Source organism: Salvia hispanica, chromosome 3, assembly GCF_023119035.1.
Source record: "Salvia hispanica cultivar TCC Black 2014 chromosome 3, UniMelb_Shisp_WGS_1.0, whole genome shotgun sequence".
Classification (NCBI taxonomy): domain Eukaryota; kingdom Viridiplantae; phylum Streptophyta; class Magnoliopsida; order Lamiales; family Lamiaceae; genus Salvia; species Salvia hispanica.
This window is the reverse complement of record NC_062967.1, coordinates 37110857-37138080: the sequence shown is the minus strand read 5'-3', so window position 1 is coordinate 37138080 and position 27224 is coordinate 37110857. Positions and strand designations below refer to the sequence as shown.

Sequence of the window (27224 nt, the reverse complement as noted above, 5' to 3'; positions counted from 1 at the left end):
ACATTGATCCGAAACATTAAGCGAATGGAGGCTACAAAAGGCAGAATGCCAAAGAGCTAGCTAGCTCTATGTGATTTCCCTCCACTACTCACATTAATATCCAATGATCTCTCGCATTGGTTAGAACCCTACCCTAGTATTCAAAATTAAGTAAAACATAAATGAACTAGAAAATACATCATCTGTCTTGTAGAAATGGGCTAATTGGACATGACACCAGTGTTAATGCATAATTAGTAAGTAAGAGAAAAATAGTTGAAATAATGTAATGAACGGTGGAATCCATTAATGATAAAGTAAAAAAGAAGGTGAAAAGGTTTATATAAATTGATATGAACTGTTTTTATAGGACGAACAAAAAATGAAATTTAGCCTATTTCTATGGGACCATGGGAGTATAATTATGCTGTGTACTTTGGTACTATTATAATTGTGATTTGTGATGTGCTTTTACAAGAGTAAAACAATCTATGAGGATATATAGGTGTATTACGTTTATAATTATACAAATAGAATAATAGTATCTAGTTAATATATGTACTATTTGAGGCTTTGACCATTATTTTTTTAATGTTTTCATCACGAGTTCCGTAACGATAGTTTATGGAGGGAAATAAAAGATATAGTCAATTAGTCAAATCAAGTCTTAATCAAAACATAAGTCATATTATTACAACACCACAACAGTTTTCTCCATATGCAAAACTAAAATGGCAAAATCCTAGCTTTCTTAGACACCTTCGATTGGTCCCCAGCTAGTTATAGGTAGGATCGAAGTTGGTAACTTAGACACACACACATTAATACTACTAATGCCTAAGCATAGTTAAGTTCATCACTCATCAGCCGACCTATTATTTAATTTTGTATCTCGAGATTTTTTCAATTGTGCATTCGGATTTCAAACGAATGAGGCATTGGTGATCATTGGGCTGCATAGTTGTGCGCACGATATCAATCGTACTCCCTCCGGTCCCCATTACATGTCCCATATTTGATCGGTCCAAGTTTTAAAAAATTGTTTGCCTTTGTGAAGGACACTGATGGAATGCGGACTCCACATTTATAAACTTCTTTCGTCTACCAAAAAAGTCTCATTTAGTCATTTTGGGATGTCAACGAAAAATGTTCTCATTTCAATTTCGTTGTCGAGCACTGGACTTTAAAGTAATTGAGTCGAAAATTGGCAGATGAAACTAGGATTTGCAGGAGTCAAAGATTTGGGTAGGTAAGTTGAGCCGATTGCAATTTGGCCGAAATTTTGACTTAGCTAGCCAAATTTTGTAATTATATACTCTCACTTTCTATGAGATATAGTGTTGTTTTTTCCATTTTGAGTCGTCCACTAGAATTAATCTATATTCTTCTATTTATGGTAAATTTTTCACTTATTGAAGTATTTCTCATTTTCCAGTAACACTAATACCATATTCTTTGTATCTCTCATTTAACCAATTTTGTATTGAAACTCACAACTTCCACTAGCATGTCTCTTTTTATGGATGAATGTAGTAGATGTAGTGTTTATAATTGTCATTTTTCTCTTAACGATTTTGTTAAATTATGTAATTACCTAATCTTTTGTTTAACTATAGCCAGTAAGTAAGCTAGTGGAGTATATTATTACTCCTCAACTTAACTTTAGCCACGTCAGTTTCAATTGCTAACTATTTAACTAACACCTCAACTTAAATTTAGCCACATCAGTTTCAATTTTGGCGATTGTGGGAAGTCGGCAACAACAACAAAGTTCATGATATTTACGACTAAATTTATGTTTGTGGAAAGATCCAGAATAGGTCAAAGTTCGTGATATTGACGGCCAATAATTTTATTCATTTATGTACTATATATTTGTCCATAAAAAAATAGTCCTGGTAGTGGGCGGAATGAGTTAATTAGGAACACATAAGCAACAAACTTTATTTTGTAAGATAAAATTCATATTACATTATGTAGATATACCATATAAATCCCAAAGCCCCAAATTATTTTTATAGTGATACAACAGAATTATTGATGCCTCCGACAACAAAATCGGTGACCAAAGTACTAAACATTGTTCCGCTTGAGGATAGCAACAACCACAAGAGATCTATCATTAGAAGGATCTGCGTAAACTGGCGAAGCTTGGAGTTTCTTCTTGAAAAGGTCGAACGTTTCATTGATGGTTTCAGCTCCAAATTCGTATGTAAGTAAATTTTGATGAACTGCCCTAAAAAATGCCACGTGGCCATCAACATTGAGCAATGTCCCACTCTTCAAACTCTCCATTCTCTCTAATGTGAAACTATTGCTCTTTTGCAATATGGCCCTTACTTCTCCTGGAGTGGGAACGTTATATGGAATGTTGAATGTCTCTGACTTTTCCTTACTCAATTTTCCCTGTGAAAGTCAATATAGTATAGTCAATTTCATTGACTTGGTCAAAGTTTTTAATATCGATTGTTGTTATGAATAAAAATAAGAATATACGCAAAAAATGTAGATTTGACCTTTTTGGCCATGTCGAGGAGGGAAGATCTGAGAAGGTCGGCCAACGACCCAACGGTGTACTCCTTTTGTGGGTCCCAATAAGCAGGAACTGAAGGAATTAAAAGAGCCATAACTCCACCTTCCACCATTTCCACAGCCCTACACTGCAAGAATGATTCCATATCCCTTTCAAACTGCTCCAAATAGGCATCATAAACCTCCTTTCTCTCCTCTCCACCATGCCAAACAGACTTGAGGCCCTCGGCCGCCTTGGGCACCTCCGTCAGCCAGTGGAGCGACCAAGAACAGTACGTGAAGTGGACAGACGATGGCAGGAGAAGGCGGCCGTGAAAGTCTCCGGCTACTGCAGCTGCCTTGTAGCTCCTGCCGGGTGGGAGGGAACTGAAGAGGGTGTTGAAGTCGTTGGAGACTAAATCGCTGAAGCACACGACGAATTCTGGGGTTTTGAGGTCTGAGGATTCGTAATTCTTTCTGACAGCTTCGATGATCGTGTGCATGGCCGGAAAAGAGTTGTTTCCAGTTGAGCACCCGAAATCGGCAATGCAGAAGTTATTAGTTGAAATGTCTAATTTTGTGGCGATTTCTTCTTCGATGATTGCCGTTGCAGCCTCCAATATTCCTCTCTTGAAAACATCAATTTTTAGCAAACGTTAATTCGCAAACATAAATTCATGTAGGGACAATTTTTAATAGTGTCTCTAATTTTAACCTGCATTTAGTGACGCTTTTAAAAGGCGTCCCAAGAAGAGATTTATTCACTAGCGCTTTCTCTTTGCGTCCTTATTCTTATTTGGCACATCAAGAATAAGGATGCTTTTTTGAAACGTCGATGATATATTTGACAATAAAAAAAAACATAACAAAAAAGCGTTCTTAATGAAATAAAAAGCGTTTTATTTGTTATTTTTTATTGTAGTGGACTTACCATAGATCATATCAAAGTATGAGAGTTTAATAATTATGATGGTAAAAGATGTGTAGATTTAAACCTGGTAGGATGAGTTTTTGACATAGCTGTGAGCTCCATCGCCACCATTCATGGATAAATGTCCACTAACTTTGGAAGAACCCATGATGTAAAACTATGTAGAGAGGTGAATCATATGTATGTATATATAGAGGATATGAGAGTGATAACTAAGTTGGAAATGAAAACTATTATCCACTAATTAATCGAAGTGTTACAATTGACAACTCATCCGTACGTACGTGGCTAATTCATGTCCATCAATCTGATTTAGTTAGTAGTTGGATTTCATTCTTAGATTCTTAAAATTATCATTTTTTGTGCATAATAATAATGTTTTATTTGTACATTTAGAGTCAAACAATGATGGTTCACATTTATTCAAATTTATATAGTAGTATATATATACTAGGATTTGTTTATATACGAACTATTTTCTAAATACACAATCATTATCGGGGAGTAAAAAGTCATGGTTCGGACATATTACCATTTGGTGTATTCAATTAATCCACATTGGAGAAAACGAGAAGAAAAGGTGTGAAGGAAATGGTTATATGCAATTATAATTGGTAGGACACACTATAAGACAATTTGTCCGGATCACTGATTGATTTTTGTATAAGTATATCGATACATGCATGCATAAGGGAGTGATCAATTGCTAACTAATTAGCAATTCCAAACTAAAACTAAATCTTAGCCTAATTAGAAGATCATAAATTATATATTTTTAATTAAGAAAATTAATAAAAAAATTAAAGGGTATTAATGTCAATTCCTTCTCATTAAAATCATCTTAAAACTTTAAATTTACGTAACTCTCTCGATTTAAATTATTTTATAATGACGAGATTAAATCTTACGAATCTCAATAAATAGTAGACAAAATATCGACAAAAGAGTAATATCGTCATTATGTTATCATATGATAATTTTCGTCAATATTTTTTATATCAACATAATGTATTACAAATATCAACATTATGACATAAGAATATCAACACATATTTATTGAGATTTTTACATAGTTTTATTGAGATTTTTTTATGTATTTGTTGATAAAAATCTGGTTATCAACATTTACGAAATCTAAAATAAAAAATATCAAATTTCATCATCCGAACGTCGTCGGAACATATGCAATTGAGATCTCATTTGAATCCTTATAAAATTATCTTTAATTTGATATATTTTTTGCGAAAAAATAATTTAAATCGAGAGAATCACGTAAATAAAAATTTTAAGATGATTTAAATGAGAAGGAATTGACACTAATACCCTCTAATTTTATTTATTAATTTTTTAATTAAAAATATAATACATGTGACATTATTTCAACCACTAGATCTTCCAATCTAATGACTAAGATTTAGTCTTAGTTTGGGATCGTTAATTAGTTAGCAATTGATCACTCCCATATATATATATATATATATATATAGGTATATATATATAGGGGAGCACTAGGGTGCCTCCTTATTTAGAGTCACAACGTACATCTAATCTGGTGCTGCCATGTGACACAAAACATGCAATATTTTAAACACAAAAATGCAATCTAGTTGTACATGCATTTTCGCAGATTGCATTTTTGTTGTATGTAAATTGCATTTTATAGTGTTGAGTTTTGCATTTTCACATAAATTGCATTTTTTATTGTTAAGTTTTGCATTTTCACATATAAAAATGCAATCCGTCTATATATAAAATGCAATTTAAACAGTCAATATCTAAAATGCAAAACTTAACAATAAAAAATGCAATCTGCATATAACAAAAATGCAATCCGCCAAAATTCATTTATAGCTTCTACAAATGCGTATTGCATTTTTCTGTATACATTTGTAGAAGTTATAAATGAATTTTGGCGGATTGCATTTTTGTTATATGCAGATTGCATTTTTTATTGTTAAGTTTTGCATTTTAGATATTGACTGTTTAATTTGCATTTTATATATAGACGGATTGCATTTTTATATGTGAAAATGCAAAACTTAACAATAAAAAATGCAATTTATGTGAAAATGCAAAACTCAATACTATAAAATGCAATTTACATACAACAAAAATGCAATCTGCGAAAATGCATATACAACTAGATTGCATTTTTGTGTATAAAATATTGCATGTTTTGTGCCATATGGCAGCACCAGATTGGATGTACGTTAGATGTACGTTGTGACTCTAAATAAGGGGGCACCCTAGTGCTCCCCTATATATATATATATATATATATATATATATATCAAAAGGTTAAAAGTAAAAATATATTTTCTTCCTGCATATAACTAATAGTCTTGTTTTTATATGTCGGATCATAACAAAAAGTAGTTAATCATCTTAAGTGTCTCTCTTTAATGAAATAAGTTCCACTAACAATATTTGTTTGTTTTTTACTATAACTGTCTTACTTACTTATTTTATTCATAATATGTGTTATTCATAACTAAAATTATACTATACAAAGAGAATATGCGTCATTTACAATACCCAATCTACCAATATATAATTCACAAAATATTTCACATTTTTTTTTAATTACCAAGGGTATCCACCGGCGGACCCAGTGACTATTCCCCGCGCTGATTTGTAAACACCTCAATGGGTGGGACAGCTGGCCCAATGATTTAAAGCTGCTCCACACCCAAAGACATGGATCGATCCCCTGACCATTTAGTTAAGGATGGACGAGTCCCATGCCCCTCGACCACACCCCTTGGGTTAAATATTTACGTTTTTATGTCAAGGAAATAAAACGAAAAAATGCATTACACGTTTTATGAGGGCGTGAACCGATCCGTTAAGTTCACAATATCCAATCAAGTTATCAACCAATATATTTTCCACAAAATATTGCACGTTTAATTTTCAAAGAAATAAAAAGAAAAGTATTGCACGTTTCTTTGTCAATGAAATAAAATGAAAAGTATTGCACTTCATTAATATGCAGAACAACGTCGTACAATACACCAAGACATAACATTAATAATATGGCCCCATCACTTTTGTCAATAAGAGCACATGCAAAAGAATTTGTGGACAGCTTTAGGTATTTTATCTTGCTACGCAACTTTAAATTTTGAGCCAAACACAATCTACACATGATTAATAATGACTATTGAAGGTATCTACAGAACTCACGAGGTGCCCGAAGCACGCATTTGCGTGCGCAATGCCTAAGCACAGTGGTTCCATTCTCCCAGTGATGGGATCAAAAAGTTAAATAAGGCGATGCTGAAATTTAAAAACATAATACTATTAAAATATTTAATTTTACATATAATGTCAATACAAATTTAATGAGACGTTAAATGTTAGATAATATTCGTTGCTACATTAATAAATATATTGACTACTATTTGCATAAGAAACATAATTTTATAGTATGCCACAAGTTGCTAGTAATAGTATGCTATAGGTTGCTAATTTCTATGTAACTCGACTAGATGTCTGTTACGTACTCCCTCCGTCCCACATAATTTGGGACATTTTGACCCGGCATGAGTTTTAAGAAATCTAATAGAAAGTGAGTTGAAAAAGTTGATGGGATGTGAGTCCTACTGTTAAAGTATTAGTTTTATAATAAAATGTGAGTAGGAATGAATTAGTGAAATATGGGCCCACTACCAAAAATGGTAAATGTGAAATTAGACAAATTATGTGGTACGACCAAAAATGGAATATTGAGTCAAATTATGTGGGACGGAGGGAGTAATTTTTATCTACAATTTTAATGTGTTTTTAAAGTTACAAATTTTTCGGAAACTTGGAAAATATGAATTGGATATTTGGGCTTCATTGGACTCATGGACTTCGTTATACGTATAACCAAAAATCATAATAGCACAAGCAAGCCAACAATACGAATATTAATGGCCCAAAACTAATAAGTTCAATGGTCTTCTTCGCACTTTCGGTTTGCATAGGGATCGGGCCATTCGGGGTGGAGGGCGGCCATGGCGAGGGGATTCTGATTCCGGCACTGGCGAAGCTCTTACTGAAGCGGTGGCTTGGCCTTAGATGGCCCATGCATGCAAAGATGCAAAGCACACATTTGAAATAGATGGTCCATGTAGGCTGTAGCTACTGAAAATCAAAGATGAAAAGACTTTCCTCCTATCGAATAGAAACACATCATATTCATAAGCATCAAGGAACTTTATATTTTGTTGAGAACCGAACAATAAAATGCTCTAAAATACAACATAAAATATTGAGATCTAGAGATGGGGAATAAAAAATACTTTGTGATATATTAGAATTATTGATGCAACAATAACGTTGACAAAGTACCAAACATTGCTGTGCTTGAGGATAGCAACAACCACAATAGATTTATCATTACTAGGAATGGCGAAAACAAGAAAAGTCTGGAGTTTCTTCTTCAAAAGATCGAAAGTTTCATTGACAGTTTCAGCTTCAAACTTATGTGAAAACATGTTTTTCATGAGCGGCCCCGAAACATGCCACGTAGCCATCAGTACTGAGCAATGCCCCACTCTTCAAAATCTCCATTCTTTCTATGCACATTTACTTGTCAATGCCCCACTCTTCAAAATCTCCATTCTTTCTATGCACATTTACTTGTCAACAAAATAAAAAGAAAAGTATTGCACGTTTCTTTGTCAATGAAATAAAATGAAAAGTATTGCACTTCATTAATATGCAGAACAACGTCGTACAATACACCCAGACATAAAATTAATAATATGGCCCCATCACTTTTTGTCATAACGTAAGAGCACATGCAAAAGAATTTGTGGACAGCTTTAGGTATTTTATCATGCTACGCAACTTTAAATTTTGAGCCAAAAACAATCTACACATGATTAATAATGCCTACTGAAGGTATCTACAGTGATCACGAGGTGCCCGAAGCACGCATTTGCATGCGCAACGCCTAAACACAGTGGTGCCATTGTCCCAGTGACGGAATCGAAAAGTTAAATAAGGCGATGCTGAAATTTAAAAACATAGGGGAGTGTTATATTGCTAACTCATAACTTAATTGTTGACTATAACTAAATAATAACCATTAGATATTCAAATTAAGGGCTTAGATCATTAATCCATAAATGTCAATAAGGTCATATGATTAATTCTAAAAAATATCAATAAGGGTATTAATGTCAATTAACTACATGTTTAGTTATAACTAACTTTTAAAAGAAATCCCAAAACTTGAAATTCATATAACATATATCAAATTAAAGATAATTTCATAAGGATTCCAACGATATCATACATGCATATGTTCCGACGTCAAAATTTGAAAAAATTTTGAAAATTTTTAATTTTTTCGTACAATGCAGAAATGTCAACATACCATATAAAATATGTCAATATAATACATGTAGAATGTCAATATAAGCAATGAGTTAACATTCTTAAAGCATTGTGTTGACATTCTCAAGCATTATGTTGATATTTTCGAACAACATATTGACATTTTCATCCAAAACCCTAATTTGGAGTTTTTTTTTATCTTTTTCGATTTAATTAATAAAAATGAAAATTACACGTGGCAAATTGTAGACCACACGTTTTCTAAAATTCTATGGCCTTAAATTAGTTGTAGTTAGCAATTAAATGATGAGTTAGCAATTGATCACTCCCCTAATAACATAATAGTATTAAAATATTCAGTTTTACATATAATGTCAATACAAATTTAATGAGACGTTAAATGTTAGATAATATTCGTTCCTATATTAGGAGTAATAAATTTATTGACTACTATTTGCGTAAGAAACATAATTTTATAGTATGCCACAAGTTGCTAGTATGCTATAGGTTGCTAATTTCTATATATATAACTCGATCGACTAGATGCCTGCATGTTACGTAATTTTAATCTACAATTGTAATGTGTTTTTAAAGTTACAAATTTTTCTGAAACTTTGGAGAATATGAATTGGGCATTTGGGCTTCATTGGACTCAAGGACTTCATTATACATATAACCAAAAATCATAATAGTAATGGCCCAAAACTAATAAATTCAATGGTCTTCTTCGCACTTTCGGTTTGCATAGGGATCAGGCCATTCGGGGTGGAGGGCGGCCATGACGAGGGGATTTTGATTCTGGCACCGGCCAAGCTCAAGCTGAAGCACACATTGAGTAGATGGTCCATCTAGCCACTGAAAATCAAAGAAGAAAAGACTTTCCTCCTATCGAGTAGAAACACATCATATTCATAGGCATCAACGAACTTTATATTTTGTCGAGAACCGAACAATAAAATGCTCCTAAAATACAACATAAAAAATTGAGATCTAGAGATGGGGAATAAAGAATGCTTTGTGATACAGTTATTGATGCAACAATAACGTTGACCAAGTACTAAACATTGTTGTGCTTGAGGATGGCAACAATCACATTTGACCTATCATTATAAGGATTTGCGAAAACAGGAAAAGTTTGGAGTTTCTTCTTCAAAAGATCGAAAGTTTCATCGATGGTTTCAGCTCTAAACTTATGCGTAAACATGTTTTGATGAGCGGCCCTAAAACATGCCACGTAGCCATCAATATCGAGCAATGTCCTGCCCTTCAAAATCTCCATTCTTTCTATGCTAAAACTCTTGCTCTTATCCAACACAACCCTCACCTCCTCTGGCGTGGGAAAGAAGTGTGGAAGGTTGAATTTCTCTAACTTTGTCTCACTCAGTCTTCCCTGCAAAAGTTAATTTAATCGTAATTAATTAAAAATAATACTCCCTCCGTTCCAACTTAATTATCACTCTTGGAGTGGGCACGGATTTTAAGAAAATGTAAAGAAAAGTGGGTTGGAAAAGTTAGTGGAATGTGAGACCCATTTTTTTATATTGGTTTTATAATAAAATGTGAGTAAAGTGAGTTACTGGAATGTGGGACCTACGAAGTGTGAAAATTAAGTTGGTACGGAGGGAGTAGTTGTTATGAACAAAAGTAACAATGTGTTCCAAATAAAAATCGAAATATGTAGATTTGACCTTTTTGGCTAGTTCGAGGAGGGAAGCTCTGAGAAGTTCGGCCACAGACGCACCGGTAAACTCTCTTTGTGGGTCCCACGAGTCCGGCACTCCGGCAATAAGAAGTGCCATAATCCCACCTTCCACCATTTCCACAGCCCTACATTTCAAGAATGATTCCAAATCCCTCTCAAATTGCCCCAAATAAGATTCATAAACCTCCTCTTTCTCTCCTCCGCTCCAAAACAAAGACTTGAGGCCCTCCGTTGCCTTAGGCGCCTCCGTCAGCCAGTGGAGCGAGCAAGAAGAGTACGCGAAGTGGATGGACGATGGCGGGAGAAGACGGCGGTGGAAGTCTCCGGGCACTGCGGCAACCTCATAGCCCCTGTTGGGTGGGAAGGAGCTGAAGAGGGTGTTGAAATCGTTGGAGACGACGTCGTTGAAGCAGACGTAGAATTCTGGGGTTTTGTGGTTGGTGGATTCGTATTTGCGTTTTACAGCTTCGATGATCGTGTGCATGGCCGGAAAAGAGTTGCCGCCGGTTGAGCACCCGAAATCGGCAATGCAGAAGTGCTTGCTTGAAGTTGGAATCTCTAATTTTGTGGCGATTTCTTCTTCGATGATTTCCGTTGCAGCGTCCAATATTCCTCTCTTAGAGACAAAACATTATAAGAACTCATTTAAGCGCATGTTTGGTAGTGCTATAACTCATCCAGGAATGAAATTCTATAAATAAAAATGTCATATTACTCGACGATAGATGAGTTATCTGTTTTTTCAAACTGTACTAAAGTATTCCCAAAATGTTTATTCCTATGTTAATTTGTGAATGGATTATTATAGATCATATCAAAATATGATGCATGCAGTAGTTAAATGATGATAGCAATAGATGAGTCATGTGTACCTGGTAAGTTGAGTTTTTGGCATAGCTGTGATTTCCATCGCCACCATACATGGAAAAATATGCATCATCTTTGGAATCCATCACCAAACTATATGTGTAGAGAGATGAGTGAATCATATATGTATTTATATAGACCATATGAAAAAGAGTTGTAATCAAATAAAGAGGTTTTTATTAAAAATGAGAACTAGGAACTATTCTCATCCATTGGATATCGAATCTAACGGATTATACACATGTCACGTGACTTTTAATTATTTATGATCTCTAACTAATGATTCTTCTAAATATCAATCTATACAAGATTATCAGTTCAGGATTAAATGGTAAAATGCAATTAATAATTAGTAACCACTTTCTTTGTACTTAAACAATATTTTACTACTTTGTACTCCCTCCGTCCACGAAAATTCGTCCCGGTTTGACCGGGCACGGGTTTTAAGAAATATAATGGAAAGTGAATTGAAAAAGTTAGTGGATTGTGGGTCCTACTTTTATATATTAGTTTTATAATAAAATATGAGTAGGAATGAGTTAGTGGAATATGGGGTCCACTACCAAAAATGGTAAAAGTGAAATGAGACAAATTTTGGGGGACGGACGGAAATGGAAAACTGGGACAAATTTTCGTGGACGGAGGGAGTATATACTTTCACAAAAAATATATCAAATTAATCGTATAATTAGAGCTGTTAGGTCTCGGTGGCGCACACCCGAACTCCATATTAGTATGATATTGTCTGCTTTGGGCAAAGCCCTCACGGTTTTGCTTTTGGGGTACTCCCCAAAAGGCCTCATACTAATGGAGTAGGGGTAGCCCATTTATACACTTGCAAGTCTTGTTCATTCTCCGATGTGGGATATGGTTTGCTCCCTTTCAATCCTCCCCTCAAACCAAGACCACCAGACCACAGACCACATGTCTACCCCATGTTACAGGTTACCAGGTCACCATAGGTCTTGGTCGAGCTCGTCACATCGGAGAACTTGCAAGCGCAACCATCGAACCCCGAGCCACACAGGCCCAGCCCTGAACCAGGGCTCTGATACCACTGTTAGGTCTCGGTGGCGCACACCCCGAACTCCACATTAGTATGATATTGTCCGCTTTGGGCAAAGCCCTCACGGTTTTGCTCTTGGGGTACTCCCCAAAAGGCCTCATACTAATAGAGTAGGGGTAGCCCATTTATACACTTGCAAGTCTTGTTCATTCTCCGATGTGGGATATGGTTTGCTCCCTTTCAAAGAGCCTATCGGTTTACAATGCAAAATATATCGAGTTTCAACGCAAAACGTATCGACTATATGTAGCATCAAATATCAATTCATATGCATTTGACTATTTTAGAAAATATATGAACATGATACAAAATATTATTACTAGAATTTATTGATTCGAAAATATGAAATAAGGATATTGTTAGATTCCTTGTAAAATTATTTTTAATTTGTTAAATTTTTCATGTTATAAATTGTGTACACTAATGACATAATTGAATATATCAGTTTACAATATAAAATATATCATTTTCCAGCACAGAACATATTTTTGTTTGTTGGTATTATACAATGCTACATGGATCTATCATTCAAAATTAAATACTACTCCTATATCACCATCATTCAAAATAAAATACTATATCCCTTCTGATCTCGTATACCGTGGCACATGGAAATCATCAGTATAATAATACAAATATTATACATGGAGTATATGCTTTTTTCGGAAAAAAGACATCCGGATAAATTTTTTTAGATATATATAGATACGATATCTTACAGAAAACACGATGAAGAATCAATGTGAAATAATTGGACATTTTTGTTATGAGAAATAATTTTGAGTCATAATGTACAGCCTGCCCTCCAAAAGTACAATAAATGCGGCGGCTGCTACCCAAAATCGACTCAAAAGAAATAAACATAGGCTAGGGTTTCATTTAAAGAGTACTGACCAAAAGAATTAGAAGGAATATCAGAGTATTTAATGCAACAACTTAAGCTAGTAGTTTAAAGGAAAGAATATATCATAAATGACGATCAAAATATCTTAAGAGTACGACATAATATCCAAGACAAAGTCACAAGAAAAAGGCTAAGGCCTCAAACCGAAGGCAAGATGCAAATATTCCAAAAGAAATTCTAAAGTGTATCAAAATTTAGCGGAAAGCGACCAAGAGAAAGTATAGCTATGTATGAAACACAACTACGCTTGAAGTTCAACATATCCATATTAATTAATTAATCTGCTCAACACCCGCCATCGCTCGTCATCATTCAACCTGCACATAAGGAAAACACATGCAGGGCTGAGTATTTTGAAATACTCAGTGAGCTCGTTGCCAAAACATTTTATAAGTTATGCCATCCTTACCAAGTGAACTCGAGTTTTAAGCAGTTATAAAAGATATATCACGAGTATCACAAAATATATTTTCTATAGACTGGCCAGTCAAAATAACTCCTCATTTTCCTCATCAAAATAACAATCACAATCATTCCATGGTGCGACGAAAGTGTGGCCACACTTTTCGCCCACGAGACCGGCCGACTAGCAAGGACGGCTCTCGATCCCATCGTGTACACAGCCTGGTAGGGCTTGCGGCCCATACTCAGACCCGAATTCGTATTAACATATCCATAGCCCTAGCCCAATGGAGCGAACTCACAAACTAGGCATCAGACGCACAATATCACAATAAAACAGACATAGGCATGACATAACAGTTAAACCACCCTTATAACACCAATCAATATTTTTGACAAAATAAAAGAGAGTTTTAAGAGTAAAGCCCACCTCGACTGCTTAGTTTTCAAGTAGTTTCGCTTTTCCGTTATCCGGCTTCGCAACCAAAGTTTCACCTTTTTAATCACATAGGCACATATCACAAATTTGGTTCAATACTACTCTTACTCATGCATGTCTCATTACTTTTCCCTCTTCCCAACGATTTATCTTATCATTACTAATTAATCAAGATCATGTTTATCACACAAGATTATTTAACCATCAAACACACACCATACAAACACTACACACACACACGTCGCATACACACACACACATACACGGCACACACACATACATGTTCCCACATCCCTTTTTATCCCTCTTTCACTCAACCAAGATGCATGAGGGTTCAAGAAGACCGATTAATCGGTTAGAAGAAGAGAAAGAAGAAGTAGAAGAAGAAAAAGCATAACTCTTAAACAAAAATACCTTTTTGAGAAAAACGATCGGTAGAAAACAAGTATTAGCCTTGATTCTTCAAAGTTCTTGGACTAAACTTCAAATTCTTCTCCAAAAGATAGCAAAATATTGGAGAGTAGAAGAAGAAAATTTGAGAGAGAGAGGAAAGGTGGGGGCCGAAAATTTGGGGTCTAGGGTTGGGGTTTTGGTTCTTATTTATAGAGTCCAACAAGATCTTTAGGTAATTAGAATAGAATATTTAGTAAGATCTCATTCTCCCCAATTAAATAAAATAATATTGTGAAGTAGGGAAGAAGAATTAACAAAAATAGATCCTAGGGCAAATCTCATAGGTTTCGAAAATTAGGCTATTTATTTAGCCAAGATTTTGTCTTGAATATATTTTACGGAGTAGAATAAAATATCACGGAGCAAAATAAAATAAGGATTCTCCCAACTCGGGATGGTAATAGGCGTCCCTATGCCTATTTAAATAAGGCATGGTTTTCTTTAAATATTGCCTAGAATAAAGTAAGGCAAAATCTCTTGAAGTATGGAAAGATTTGGTAGAATATTTAAATTCTAGGTATGGAAGGAAATCAAATAAGGGATCAATTAAATAAGCAAAATAATATTTCCTTCCCTACATGGGTGATTTTCGAAAATCACCTAGGAAAAATAAGGGCTCGATTTTCCTCTTTTAAAATAAGGAAATAATTGGCTCTTGGATTTTAATTTGGATAAATATCCCAAGGATTAAATCAATTCCGGAAGAAATAGAATTTCTCTTCAAAGGGGGTCTAGGGTTCGAAAATTACAAGAATTAGGGTGACAAGTATTTATGGAAATTTTCTCTAATATTCTCACTCACCCTTAAACAAATAATTTGCCACATAATCTCATAACTTAATATATCACATGTCACATCATTAAATCAAATAGTTTGACTTTTCAAACTTTCAACACAAACCCTAAACTCAATTCGACCATATCATCTCATGAAATAAATGCATTCTCGATTCCACGTCATCAACAATAAATTCTAGGGCTCTAAAATTAGGGTTCTAAATTCCGAGATGTTACACATAACGTCTCTATGTTAGTAATATTTTTATAATTATAATCTATACTTTAAATAAATATATTCATTAGGAAAGTTAAATCAAACTAAATATTCGTATCTAATTACATACTCCATATTTATCCAAGATTAAGTTATACAGCATTTTGAAGAAAAAACTAGCTCTGAGAGAAAGCACTTGTATAATTCGCTGTTTCTTGGAATTAATTAAGTTGGTATATTTTTATTTATGATTAGTTCAATATTTGATTTCTCCATTCTATTTTCATTCCTATATCCGTATCGTGTTAATATAATTATTCGACTTGGTAATTGACAATAGTTTATCTACCAAATCTCTTGAAGATTGAAGTAAGGTTTCAGCTCAAATAACTTTATAATATCTCTTATATGTGTTGCTTTCTAACTAAGACTTAGACCTAAAATTGACTAAGAAAAAAAAAAAAAAAAATTGACTAAGAAATCTAAAGAGATGTATAGACCAAGCTTAATCAAAATGTAAATTTAATTCTACTCCCTCCATGATTAAATGACTCATATCTGACTAGTGCAGATTTTAATTGTCTTGTTTGCTTTATAAAAAAAAGTGAGTAGAAAAAATTAGTAAAACGTGAGTTGTACTTTTATACATTCATTTTATAATGAAATGCAAGTGAAATGAGTTGATGGAATATAGGGAACACTTATCAAATATAATAAAAGTGAAATGAAACATTTAATTGCGGAGGAAAAAAAAAACTATGAGATATTCCCTCCGGTCCCAATTAAATGACTCATATTCCCTTATTTTGATGGTCCCAATTAAAGTCATATTTCACTTTTTTTTCATTTTTAGTAGTAGACCCTACATTCTACTAATGCATTTTCACTCACATTTTATTATAAAACTAATACTCCCTCTGTCCCATTAAATATGAAACATTTGCTTTTCGGCACGAAATTTTATGTAGTCTTGTTTTGTGAGTGAATGAAGAGAGAGTAAAGTAAGAGAGAATAAAAAGTAGAGAGAATATTATTTCCATTTTTAGAAACGTTTCATTTTCAATGGGATAGACTAAAAAGGAAAACATTTCATTTATAATGGGACAGAGGGAGTATATAAAAGTAGGATCCATATTTTATTATTATTTTTTGTTCAATTTACTAACAAAGTCAAATAATTTGTTAAACCGGGCACTGGTCAAATATGACACATCTAATAGGACCGCAGTGAGTACTTAATGATGGACAGCGAATGTGGAAAAAGAAAACTAAAGTAAATAGTGAAAATACAGCTAACTAGTGGAATTTTGACGAATCACCATAATCTTTTGAAGAAGAACAATCTCATTTTCATTTTTTCAAAGAAATTTCATCTAACATACAAATCACACGCTCTATCATTTATATAATCTTCTCCCGTTCTACTTCTTAAATTTGTCTTGTAAATTTCATTGAAGAAAATACTCTCACAAATCTTCAATATTGGATAACTCGACTGTATAGCTATATCACTAATCGGACTCAGAACACTTGAACTTGAATCATTCCTTAATTTTTAAAAATTTTATCTGCATAACTATAATCATAACAACAAGAATTTTTAGATAATTTTGTTCCTGTATCAATAAATTTATTAACTACAAGTTGCTAGTATGCTAAGGTGGGACAAAGAGAGTATTTGCATAAGAAACATAATTTTATAGTATGCCACAAGTTGCTAGTATGCTAGGTTGCTAATTTCTACTCCCTCCCTTCGTCATTAGGTGTATCATTTCTTTCCAGCGCGGATTTTAAGAAATGTTAAGAAAAAGTGGGTAGAAAAAATTAGTGGACGTAAAAACTATTATTATTTATAGTAAATTTGAATCAGAACTCCTATTTGCGGACGGAATAAAATGGAAATGAGACTCTAATCGTGGACGTTTTGATCTAAAATTGTAATGTAATGTGTTTTTAAAGTCACAATTTTTTTCTGAAACTTAGAAAATCTGGATTGGATATTTGGGCTTTATCAGATGCAAGCACTTCATTATAGAACAAGTAAGCCCAACAATAGGAATATTAATGGCCCAAAACTAATAAGTTCAATGGTCTAATAGATTCGCACTATCGGTTTGCGACTCGGCAGAGGGCAGCCATGGCGAGGGGATTCTGGTTCTCGCACCGGCCAAGCCCCCTTTGGAACGGTGGTTCCATCACTGGGTTGTCTCGAACACGTGTGCTTCTACATCCATCCATGCAAAACACACATTTGAGGCAGCCGATGGCTACATGCCATGTGGCCACTGACAATCAAATATGAAAAGACTTTCCTCAAATATGAAAAGACTTTCCTCCTGAGTAGAAGCACCTCATATTCATAGGTACCGTGGACTTTATATCGAGTTGAGAACCTAGCTATAAAGTATTCCTAAAATGCAAACTTAAGATGCTGAGATCAAGAGATAGCTAATGGTTTGTGATACAGTAGAATTAATGATGTAATAACAATAAATTTAACAAAGTACTAAACATTGTTGTGCTTGAGGATAGCAACAACCACAATAGATTTATCATTAGAAGGATTTGCGTAAACAGGAAAAGTTTGGAGTTTCTTCTTTAACATTAGAAAATTTTATTGACATTTTCAGCTCCAAACTTATGTGAAAACATGTTTTCATGAGCGGCCCTGAAACATGCCACGTAGCCATCAATACTGAGCAGTGCCCCACTCTTCAAAATTTCCATTCTTTCTATGCTAAAACTCTTGCTCCTTTCCAAGACAGCCCTCACCTCTTTTGGGTAGGAAAGAAGTACGGAAGGTTGAATTTCACTAATTTTGTCTCACTCAGTCTTTCCTGCAAAAGTTATAGTCATTAATTTCACCAAATTAATTAAAAATAATTGTTGTTATAAATAAAAGTAAATGTATGTTCTAAATAAAAATCGAAATACGTAAATTTGACCTTTTTGGTCAGATCGAGGAGGGAAGATCTGAGAAGTTCGGCCAAAGACACATTGGTAAACTCTTTTTGTGGGTCCCAATAAGTAGGCACTCCGGAATAAGAAGAGACATAATCCCACCTTCCACCATTTCCAAAGCCCTACATTTCAAGAATGATTTCAAATCCCTCTCAAATTGCCCCAAATAAGCTTCATAAACCTCCTCCCTCTCTCCTCCGCTCCGAGGCGGAGACTTGAGGCCCTCGACCACCTTGGGTACCTCCGTCAGCCAGTGGAGCGAGCAAGCAGAGTACGCGAAATGGATGGACGATGGCGGGAGTAGACGGCGGTGGAAGTCTCCGGGCAAAACGGCAACATCATAGCCCCTGTCGGGTGGGAGTGAGCTGAAGAGGGTGTTGAAATCGTTGGAGAAGACGTCGTTGAAGCAAACATAGAATTCTGGGGTTTTGAGGTATGAGGATTTGTATTTTTGTTTGATGGCTTCGATGATCGTGTGCATGGCCGGAAAAGAGTTGCTGCCGGTTGAGCACCCGAAATCGGCAATTCATAAGTGCTTGCTTGAAGTTGGAATCTCTAACTTTGTGGCGATTTCTTCTTCGATGATTTCCGTTGCAGCGTCGAATAGTCCTCTCTTTGAAACAAAACATGATAAGAACACTATGATAGGTGAGTTATCTATTCTACCAAACTGTCCTAAAATATTCTGTAATTAATCTTGATTCCTATGTTAATTTATGAATGGATGATTATAGATCAAATCAGAATATGATGCAATTGTTAAATTATGAGAGTCATAGATGTGTACCTGGTAGGTTGAGTTTTTGGCATAGCTGTGATTTCCATCGCCACCATTCATGGAAAAATACGCATCATCTTTGGAATCCATCAAGAAACTACATATGTTGATAGGTGTGAATCTTATGTCTATCTATATATAGACAATATGAGAATGGTGTTCACATAGCGTATCATTTACATGTATTATACATATGAATGTCTATAGAGAGTTGTAATCAAATAAGAGCCTTTCTTTTAAATGAGAATTAGGAACTATTCTAATCCATTGCATATCACATAATTTTCTCGATTGAAACTATTTTTTTCACATAAAATATGTCGAATTAAATTTAATTTTATGGGGAGTTTAAAAAAAATCCTTATTGCATCTGTTTAAATAAAAAATTTGAATATATATTTTTCTTTTAAAGGACTTAACTAGAGACCAAATCTCAGTCATCCATTTTTCTGATCTAGTGGATAAAATAAATCAAGCAAAATGATATATTTCATTTTTAGATCGTTTTACTTCATTTTATACAAACTTTATTATTTGATTGTTTTACTTCATTTCATTACAGAAAGACTGAACTACAACAATTTTAAAATGAACTATGTGTTGTCTAATAATGACCTATATTTAGTTGGACGGGTCGACATTAAGAATTAGTTATGCATCATAAACCATATATATTCTGAGTGAGAATTGAAAACAAATACTCCATCCTTCCATAAAAAATATACAAAGTTGAAAACGGCACGAGTTTTAATGTACCATTGGTTAAGTAAGAGAGATTGAGAGAAAATGTGGTGGAAGTAGTGTTAGTGAATTGTTGGGTGCATATTTAGATGGATGTGTAGGTTTAGCATTGATTTAAAACTTTCCATTTATAGAATTAGTCTAATTTTGATGAACGCTAAATGGTCCAAAATGACAAAACTAGTCTATTTTTTTGGTCGGAGGCGGTATTCATTATAATCCAAGGTTTACAAATACAATGATTACTTAAAATCATGATTAGTCATGTCCATCAAATATGATGAATATGTGGTGCTTAGAAGAGTAGTCGTTCCTCTAAGCTAAAGAGTGACCTAATTTACCACCCTTGATAAAGATATCTAACGAATACATTGTGATTGTTCACCTTAGCCTAAGAATGACCTAATTGCCAACCATTGAAAGTGTCATCCATCATTTATAAAATGACAAACTGATGTAATATCATAATGGTCAAATTGTGTTCCGTCTCACAACTTGAGTATATATGTAGAGAGGTGAGTATATATGTAGAGAGGTTGTGTTAGTGTGCTAACTAATTTACAGTAATAACTAATAATTTTCAATATTGTGTATTAAAATTATCAACACAAAGACATAATTATATCAATACAATATGTAAATTTAAAATATCAACACAAAACATAAGTTTATCAGCACAAGAAGATTGATAAATTTATGTCTTTGTGTAGATGTTTTTAACATACAAAATTGATATTAGTTATTAGTTATTACCATAACTTAGTTAGTATTTGATCACACCCCGTGAATCATATATCTATATATAGACCATATGAGATTGGTGTTCAACTAGGAACTATTCTCATCCGTTGGGATATCTAATCCAACGGATTATGCACATGTCACGTGACATTTAATTAATTATGATTCAAACTAATGATTCTTTTTAAATATCAATCTACTTCAAGGATAATATTGGAGTAAAATGCAACTAACGTTACAAACAGTTCGTAACCACTTTCTCTTTTTAAAAAAAAAAAAAATAATAGCACTATTTTATAGTAAGTACAGTATAGCGTAACTTTCTCAATTTAAACAATTTTTTCACATAAAATATAGTACTACCAAATTAATTGTAACTTTATGAGGAATCTAAAAAAATTCCAATTGCATATGTTCAGATAAAAAATAAATATATTTTATATCATTGAAATATATTAGTTTTCAACACAAAACATATCAGCTATTTGTAACATCATGTTCAATTCATATGCATTTGACTATTTTCGAAAATATATGAACATATCCGACATATTATCTAGAACTTTTTGGCTTGAAAATATGGAAATAGCGATGTTGTTAAATTTATCATTAAATTATCGAATAAACTTTTATGCTATAAATTGTGTGTGTTACACTAATGACATAATTGATTACATCATTTTACAGTTAAAAAAAATTCTAATATAAATTTCCAGCACAGAACATATATTTGTTTGTTGGTATTATACAATGCTACATGGATCCATTATTCAGAATTAAATACTACTGTCTACTCCTATATCTCCATCATTCAAAATTAAATACTATACCTTCTGATCTCATATACCGGTGGCACATGGAACTCATCAGTATAATTATACAAATAATTATACATGGAGTATATATTTTTTATTTTTTTTGGAAAAATGACATCCGGATAATATTTTGGATATAGAAAAGATATCTTACACAAAACACGATGAAAAATCAATGTGTAATAATTGGACATTTTTGTTATGAGAAATAATTTATAAACATGGACCAAAAGCTATATTAGCTATCTTCCTTCTACCAATTAACTTGCGATCGACAATTGTCAGATTAAACACTCTAACACATTCAATGAACCCATGAACACAAAATACCAAGAGAAATAAATGTTAAGCGTTGAATTTTGTAAGAGACTGATTCTGACTTTGACAAGAAAATGTGTAAACTATGAGCATTTTAGACTATAAGCTTGTAACATCCTGAATCTTTCCTATCTTTTTTTTTCCTATCTTTTTAGTTGATCTTAAAAAGACGTTAAATGAGTATCCGAATTTTTATTTTTTTCTTGTTTAATCTTCAATCCTTTTTCGAAAATTAAAAGAGTATTAGACGTTTACAATCGATCAAAAAATGTCGTAAATCATGCTTAGTACTTAGCATGCCCCTAAAGTACTAACTATAAATTTTATGTAATAAATTTAAATTCAAGAAATAAAATATAATAGAAATAAAAGAATTTATTTCTTGTGGGCATAAAAAAAAGATAATTTCATCATTTTAAGAGTCCACTCTCTAAAATCCAAATCACTAAAATTATTTCTTCTTTGGAGCCCAAAAAGGTCCAACACCAATTTATAAAGATAGATCTCCACCACCTCCTTCATGCTTGATTACTTTCCCCACATCAAGCCACGTACGTAGCTATCCTCCACCTCATGCTTAGATTACAATCACCTCCTGCACACTAAATCAAAAACTTAATCACAAAGAGTCCTAACAATATATGCTTTGTCCACAATTTTCCTTCATCAATTTTGTTTCATCAAATGGCTAGAGATCAAGAATTAGAGATATGAGAGTAAAGAAAGTTCCTTTCTTAAAAGCAAATTCAATTCCAGCTCCTGGTAATCACCAGTCCCACTTCTTTTATTTCAAGCATCATCATCTAATAGACAATTTTAATTTTTAGAAGCAACAATCGCATAAGAAGTTTCCTAACCAGTTTCCTAACCACAAGAGCAACTTCAACTATGAATTTAAAGCTTTCTTCTTGTTAATCAAAATCTAGATAGAAGTTCACTAAAATATAAAGAAAGAACTTAGCTTTTAGATATGGGATGTGGCTGCCCGGCGACGGACCAACAGCACAACAGCTCACTGCGCCGGAGAACCACTGTCCTGTCCACGGTCGAACAACGACGGAGACACAGCAGCAGCGGTGGCTTTGGCCGTCTCAAGTGCCAACGGGAGCGACACAGCGAGCAGCAGGAGAAGTGGCGGACGGCGCTACTGCTGCCCCGCGAGCGCCCGAAGAGGCCCCGCGTCAGCGAGAAGCAGGGACAGCGGCGATGGCCGGGGGATGAGGCAGGACCGACGTGGCGGCGGATGAGAGAGAGAGAGGGGTTGACCGTGTGGTGTTGAGGATGGGAGTATACAATTAAATTTGGGCCTCCTTCCTTGGCTTTGGGTGTTTGGGCTCAATTCTTTTAATTGTGGAGAAATAAGGTGGGCCAAGTAAAATAATTAAGTCTTGGACCTTTAATAATTCTTTGGGCCAATAAATTAATTTAAATCAGGGGGAATTATTAAATTAAGTCCCGGATTAAATTGCGAACTACGAATAATCTTTTTCCAAGTACAAAATAAATATAAATGCGAAGGGAAATAACTGCGATAATTTAACCGTGAGCTTGAATAATTTTGGGGAATTTATTTCGATATTGTGGTGGAAATTATGAGGCGCCAACAGAGAAATATGGGCGTGAACGGCAGACCGGCGTCGCACGCAACGCCTTGGGCGGCCGCCGAATAATCTTAAATATGCGAAAGATGAAAAGCGAGATAAAATGCTTTAATTAGAAGGCATGCATTCATATTAAAGTCTAAGAAATTCTTGAGCCGCCCAATAATCTAAAATATGCGAAAGATGAAAAGCGAGATAAAAGGCTTTAATTAGGAGGCATGCATTCATATTAAAGTCTAAGAAATTCTTGAAGTCTGATTAGTATTTTATGTTTTATTGTTTTTATTTTTGAAAAGGTTATCTCCGCAAGTTAAGGTCGGAACGAGAAAATCAAGTTAAGGAAATTAAACGAACGAGGTGAACTTTTCTATCCTACATACTAATGTGGATGAAAATATAAACTTATGTTTTGTTATTTGTGAAAATGATGTTGTCTTGCCATAAATGATTTGTTTTATGCCTATCTGTTTGGTTGGAACGTAAGAATCGAATTCGGGTTCGAGTGAGGGTGGTGTCCCTACTCGGACTAGTGTACACAGGTGACCGTGGAAGGTGGCCACCTTCCACGGCACAAAGATGATATAGTGGAGGCCGTTGGGAGGTGGCCACCTCCCCGGCTGGAGAAAGATGTAGGTGACCGTGGGAGAGCACCATCTCCACGGCACTTGGTGTTCAGATATGGCGAACAGAAAGAAAGAACTTAGACTGCGTAGTCGAACAAAGATTTTAGTAAGCTCGGGCCTTTTAAGAGAAAACTCTCGAGTGTTACTGTGATGGCATGATAACATTTTCATTTTATGTATGTATATTTCGGCAATGTGTTCACTGAGTATTTTTATACTCAGCCCTGCATATATTTCTAAATGTGCAGGTTGAGCAGTGACGGTGGGGAATGCTGAGCAGAGTTTATGATTTTCTTTATATTTTAAGTAGAGGCTCTCAGAGGCGCATGTCTCCATACATGTGACCGTGTTCATTCCGCTGCGTATTGTTCTTCTATACCCTGATAATTATTTATTGAAGAGTAAGATTTCCATTCAAGTTCAGGTGATCAAGAGTTAATTTGAAGTTGTTTCCCTCTTTATTTCTGAGTGGATATTCAGATATTGTTTACCCCCTTTTCTGTTCAGTGACGGACCCAGGTGGGGTCGGATGGGGTCGGCCGACACCACCGCCGGTCCATGAATACCACCGAGTACCTCCCAAAATTAGCCGTCGACCCAGCTCTGCATCAGCTCTGACCCCAGGCTATGGCTAATTCATCTCCATGGAAGAGAATTAGAAGAAGATAGATTAGGGGAGAAGTGAAATAAAGTTTCATGAGAAAATTGAAAAAGTAGAAAATTTGCAGAAATTTGGAAAAGAAGATAACGAAGAAGAAAGCGGCGCAAGGCTAGTTGTAATTTTGTTTTAGTAAACCTAGGGAGTTTTTTTTTAATACGGCATTATTTTGTTTCTTGCATTTAGTTGTAAACTTAAATACTCCATAGTACTATTAACATGTGTGTGTTTGATTTAATTAATGTTGTATTAACAGACCAAGTATCCTTAAAAATGATATAAAATATTATAAATAATTTTCATTTAGTGTGACTCGTATTAATTTGACTTTTATATTTATTTGTAGTTTAATAACAATAATATTTGTAAAATTACAAATAAAATTAAATTATTGTGTGATGTATTTTTTTCATATCTTCAAAAAAATGATATGGCATTAAATAATTACTCTGCTTTGACAAAAATAATGCAATATTAAATTATATTATATATAATAATTATTTAAATATTATACTATATTATATATTATTTGTTATTTTTCGACCCCACGAGTTCGGTTTTCTGGATCCGTCATTGTTTATGTTCCCCTCTTCTTATCTCCCACCCCTAGTTACGGCTTCCCGGCTTTGCTATCCCTAGCAAAGTGCGGTCGTGACAAAGCTAAAGCGATGAACACGTACAAATAACAAGAACTACGATTATACATGAAGAATGGTCGTAAATACTCATCAATCTTTTTTCTCTCTTATTTTGAAACGGTGGTCATGTTCTAAACATTGTTGCGTTGGAGGATAGCGACAACCACAACAGATCTATCATTAGAGGGATTTGCGTAAACTGGTGAGGCTTGGAGTTTCTTCTTCAAAAGGCCAAACGTTTCATCGATGGTTTCAGCTCCAAACTTATGCGTAAACATATTTTGAAAAGCTGCCCTAAAACAAGCCACGTGGCCATCGATATTGAGCAATGTCCCATTCTTCAGAATCTCCATTCTTTCTATTGTAAAATTGTTGCTCTTTTGTAGTATAGCCATCACATCCTCTGTGGTAGGAAAGTGGAATGGAAGGTTGAATGTCTCTAACTTTGCCTTACTCAGTTTTCCCTGCAAAATTCAATATAGTTGTCAATTTTGCTGAACAAACCAAAGCTCACTCTCACCTCGAGCTCAAACAAATAGTCATTGTTGTTATAGTAATTTAAAAAGTGTGTTATTATTGATTATTGGTGCAGGTAGATAATGACTTAACGGATAAGTAATCAAAGAAACCCTGATTTTTTGAAAAAAATGAAAATATTCTAATAATCAAAATATGAGTTCAAAATAAAGACATTTGCTATATATAAGCGGCTAGGAAACCCTAGGTTAAGCTAAATAAAACAAAAACTAGAAAACGAAAATAAGTTAGGAAAATCATTAAATTGTCTTTTTTGTCCTTTAAACGATGTCCGATGCCTAAATTCCAATTTACGGATTTCGCGCCATTCCGAGCTGCATCCACTATCATTACGAATAATAATAGTAGTGTTCCGAATAAAAAGTGAAAGTCGTAGATTTGACCTTTTCGGCCAGATCGAGGAGGGAAGATCTGAGAAGCTCGGTTACCGATGCAACAGTGTACTCTTTTCGTGGGTCCCAATAGGTAGGCACCGCAGCAATTAAAAGAGCCATAATCCCACCTTCCACCATTTCCACAGCCCTACACTTCAAGAACGCTTCCAAATCCCTCTCAAATTGATTAACATAAGCTTCATAAGCCTCCTCACTCTCTCCTCCGATCCAAACCGAAGACTTGAGGCCCACGGCCGCCTTGGGCGCCTCCGTCAGCCAGTGGAGCGCGCAAGAAGAGTACGCAAAGTGGACGGACGACGGCGGGAAAAGGCGGCGGCGGAAGTCTCCCGCTATTGCGGCTACCTCGTAGCTCCTGTCGGGTGGGAGGGAACGGAAGAGGGTGTTGAAGTCGTTGGAGACGACGTCGTTGAACCACACGTAGAAGTCTGGGGTTTTGAGGTCTGAGGATTCGTATTTCCATTTGATGGCTTCGATGATCGTGTGCATGGCGGGAAAAGAGTTGTTTCCGGTTGAGCACCCGAAATCGGCAATGCAGAAGAAGCTATTCGTTGAAATGTCTAATTTTGTGGTGATTTCTTCTTCAATGATTGCCTTTGCAGCTTCCAATATTCCTCTCTTGCAAACATTAAAATGTTTCGCAAATGTTATTAATTTTTTCATGGGGACACATGAATAAATGCAATAATTTAATAGATGTGCGGATTTAATTTAAAACCTGGTAGGATGAGTTTTTGACATAGCTGAGAGGTCCATCGCCACCGTTCATGGAGAAATGTCCATTGTCTTTGAAATCCATCACCAAACTATGTAGAGAGGTGAACATATATGTATATATACAC

General features: G+C 34.6%; 4 protein-coding genes and 1 long non-coding RNA gene across 5 annotated transcripts in view; 2 read left to right on the top strand and 3 right to left on the bottom strand.

The window, feature by feature from the left end:
- LOC125212189 (loganic acid O-methyltransferase-like) overlaps nt 1-27224 on the top strand; it is a 51072-nt gene that overhangs the window by 8465 nt on the left and 15383 nt on the right. The gene's annotated exons all lie outside the window — the stretch shown is intronic.
- The window catches only part of LOC125210046 (loganic acid O-methyltransferase-like), a 51364-nt gene that overhangs the window by 22511 nt on the left and 1629 nt on the right, over nt 1-27224 (top strand). The window lies entirely within an intron of this gene.
- Nucleotides 1895-3625, bottom strand: LOC125212188 (loganic acid O-methyltransferase-like). The gene is made up of 3 exons (XM_048112284.1): nt 3486-3625; nt 2496-3119; nt 1895-2385 (listed from the first exon to the last, which is right to left on the bottom strand). Exons 1-3 carry the CDS (start codon nt 3567-3569, stop codon nt 2053-2055), a joined length of 1041 nt encoding a protein of 346 aa, XP_047968241.1. The 5' UTR covers nt 3570-3625; the 3' UTR covers nt 1895-2052.
- LOC125212191 lies at nt 18087-19494 on the bottom strand. Its single transcript, XR_007174628.1, has 3 exons — nt 19328-19494; nt 18525-19153; nt 18087-18416 (listed from the first exon to the last, which is right to left on the bottom strand). It is a non-coding gene; the product is annotated as an uncharacterized LOC125212191 (long non-coding RNA).
- LOC125212190 (loganic acid O-methyltransferase-like) lies at nt 25549-27164 on the bottom strand. Its single transcript, XM_048112286.1, has 3 exons — nt 27101-27164; nt 26374-27000; nt 25549-25917 (listed from the first exon to the last, which is right to left on the bottom strand). Exons 1-3 carry the CDS (start codon nt 27149-27151, stop codon nt 25585-25587), a joined length of 1011 nt encoding a protein of 336 aa, XP_047968243.1. The 5' UTR covers nt 27152-27164; the 3' UTR covers nt 25549-25584.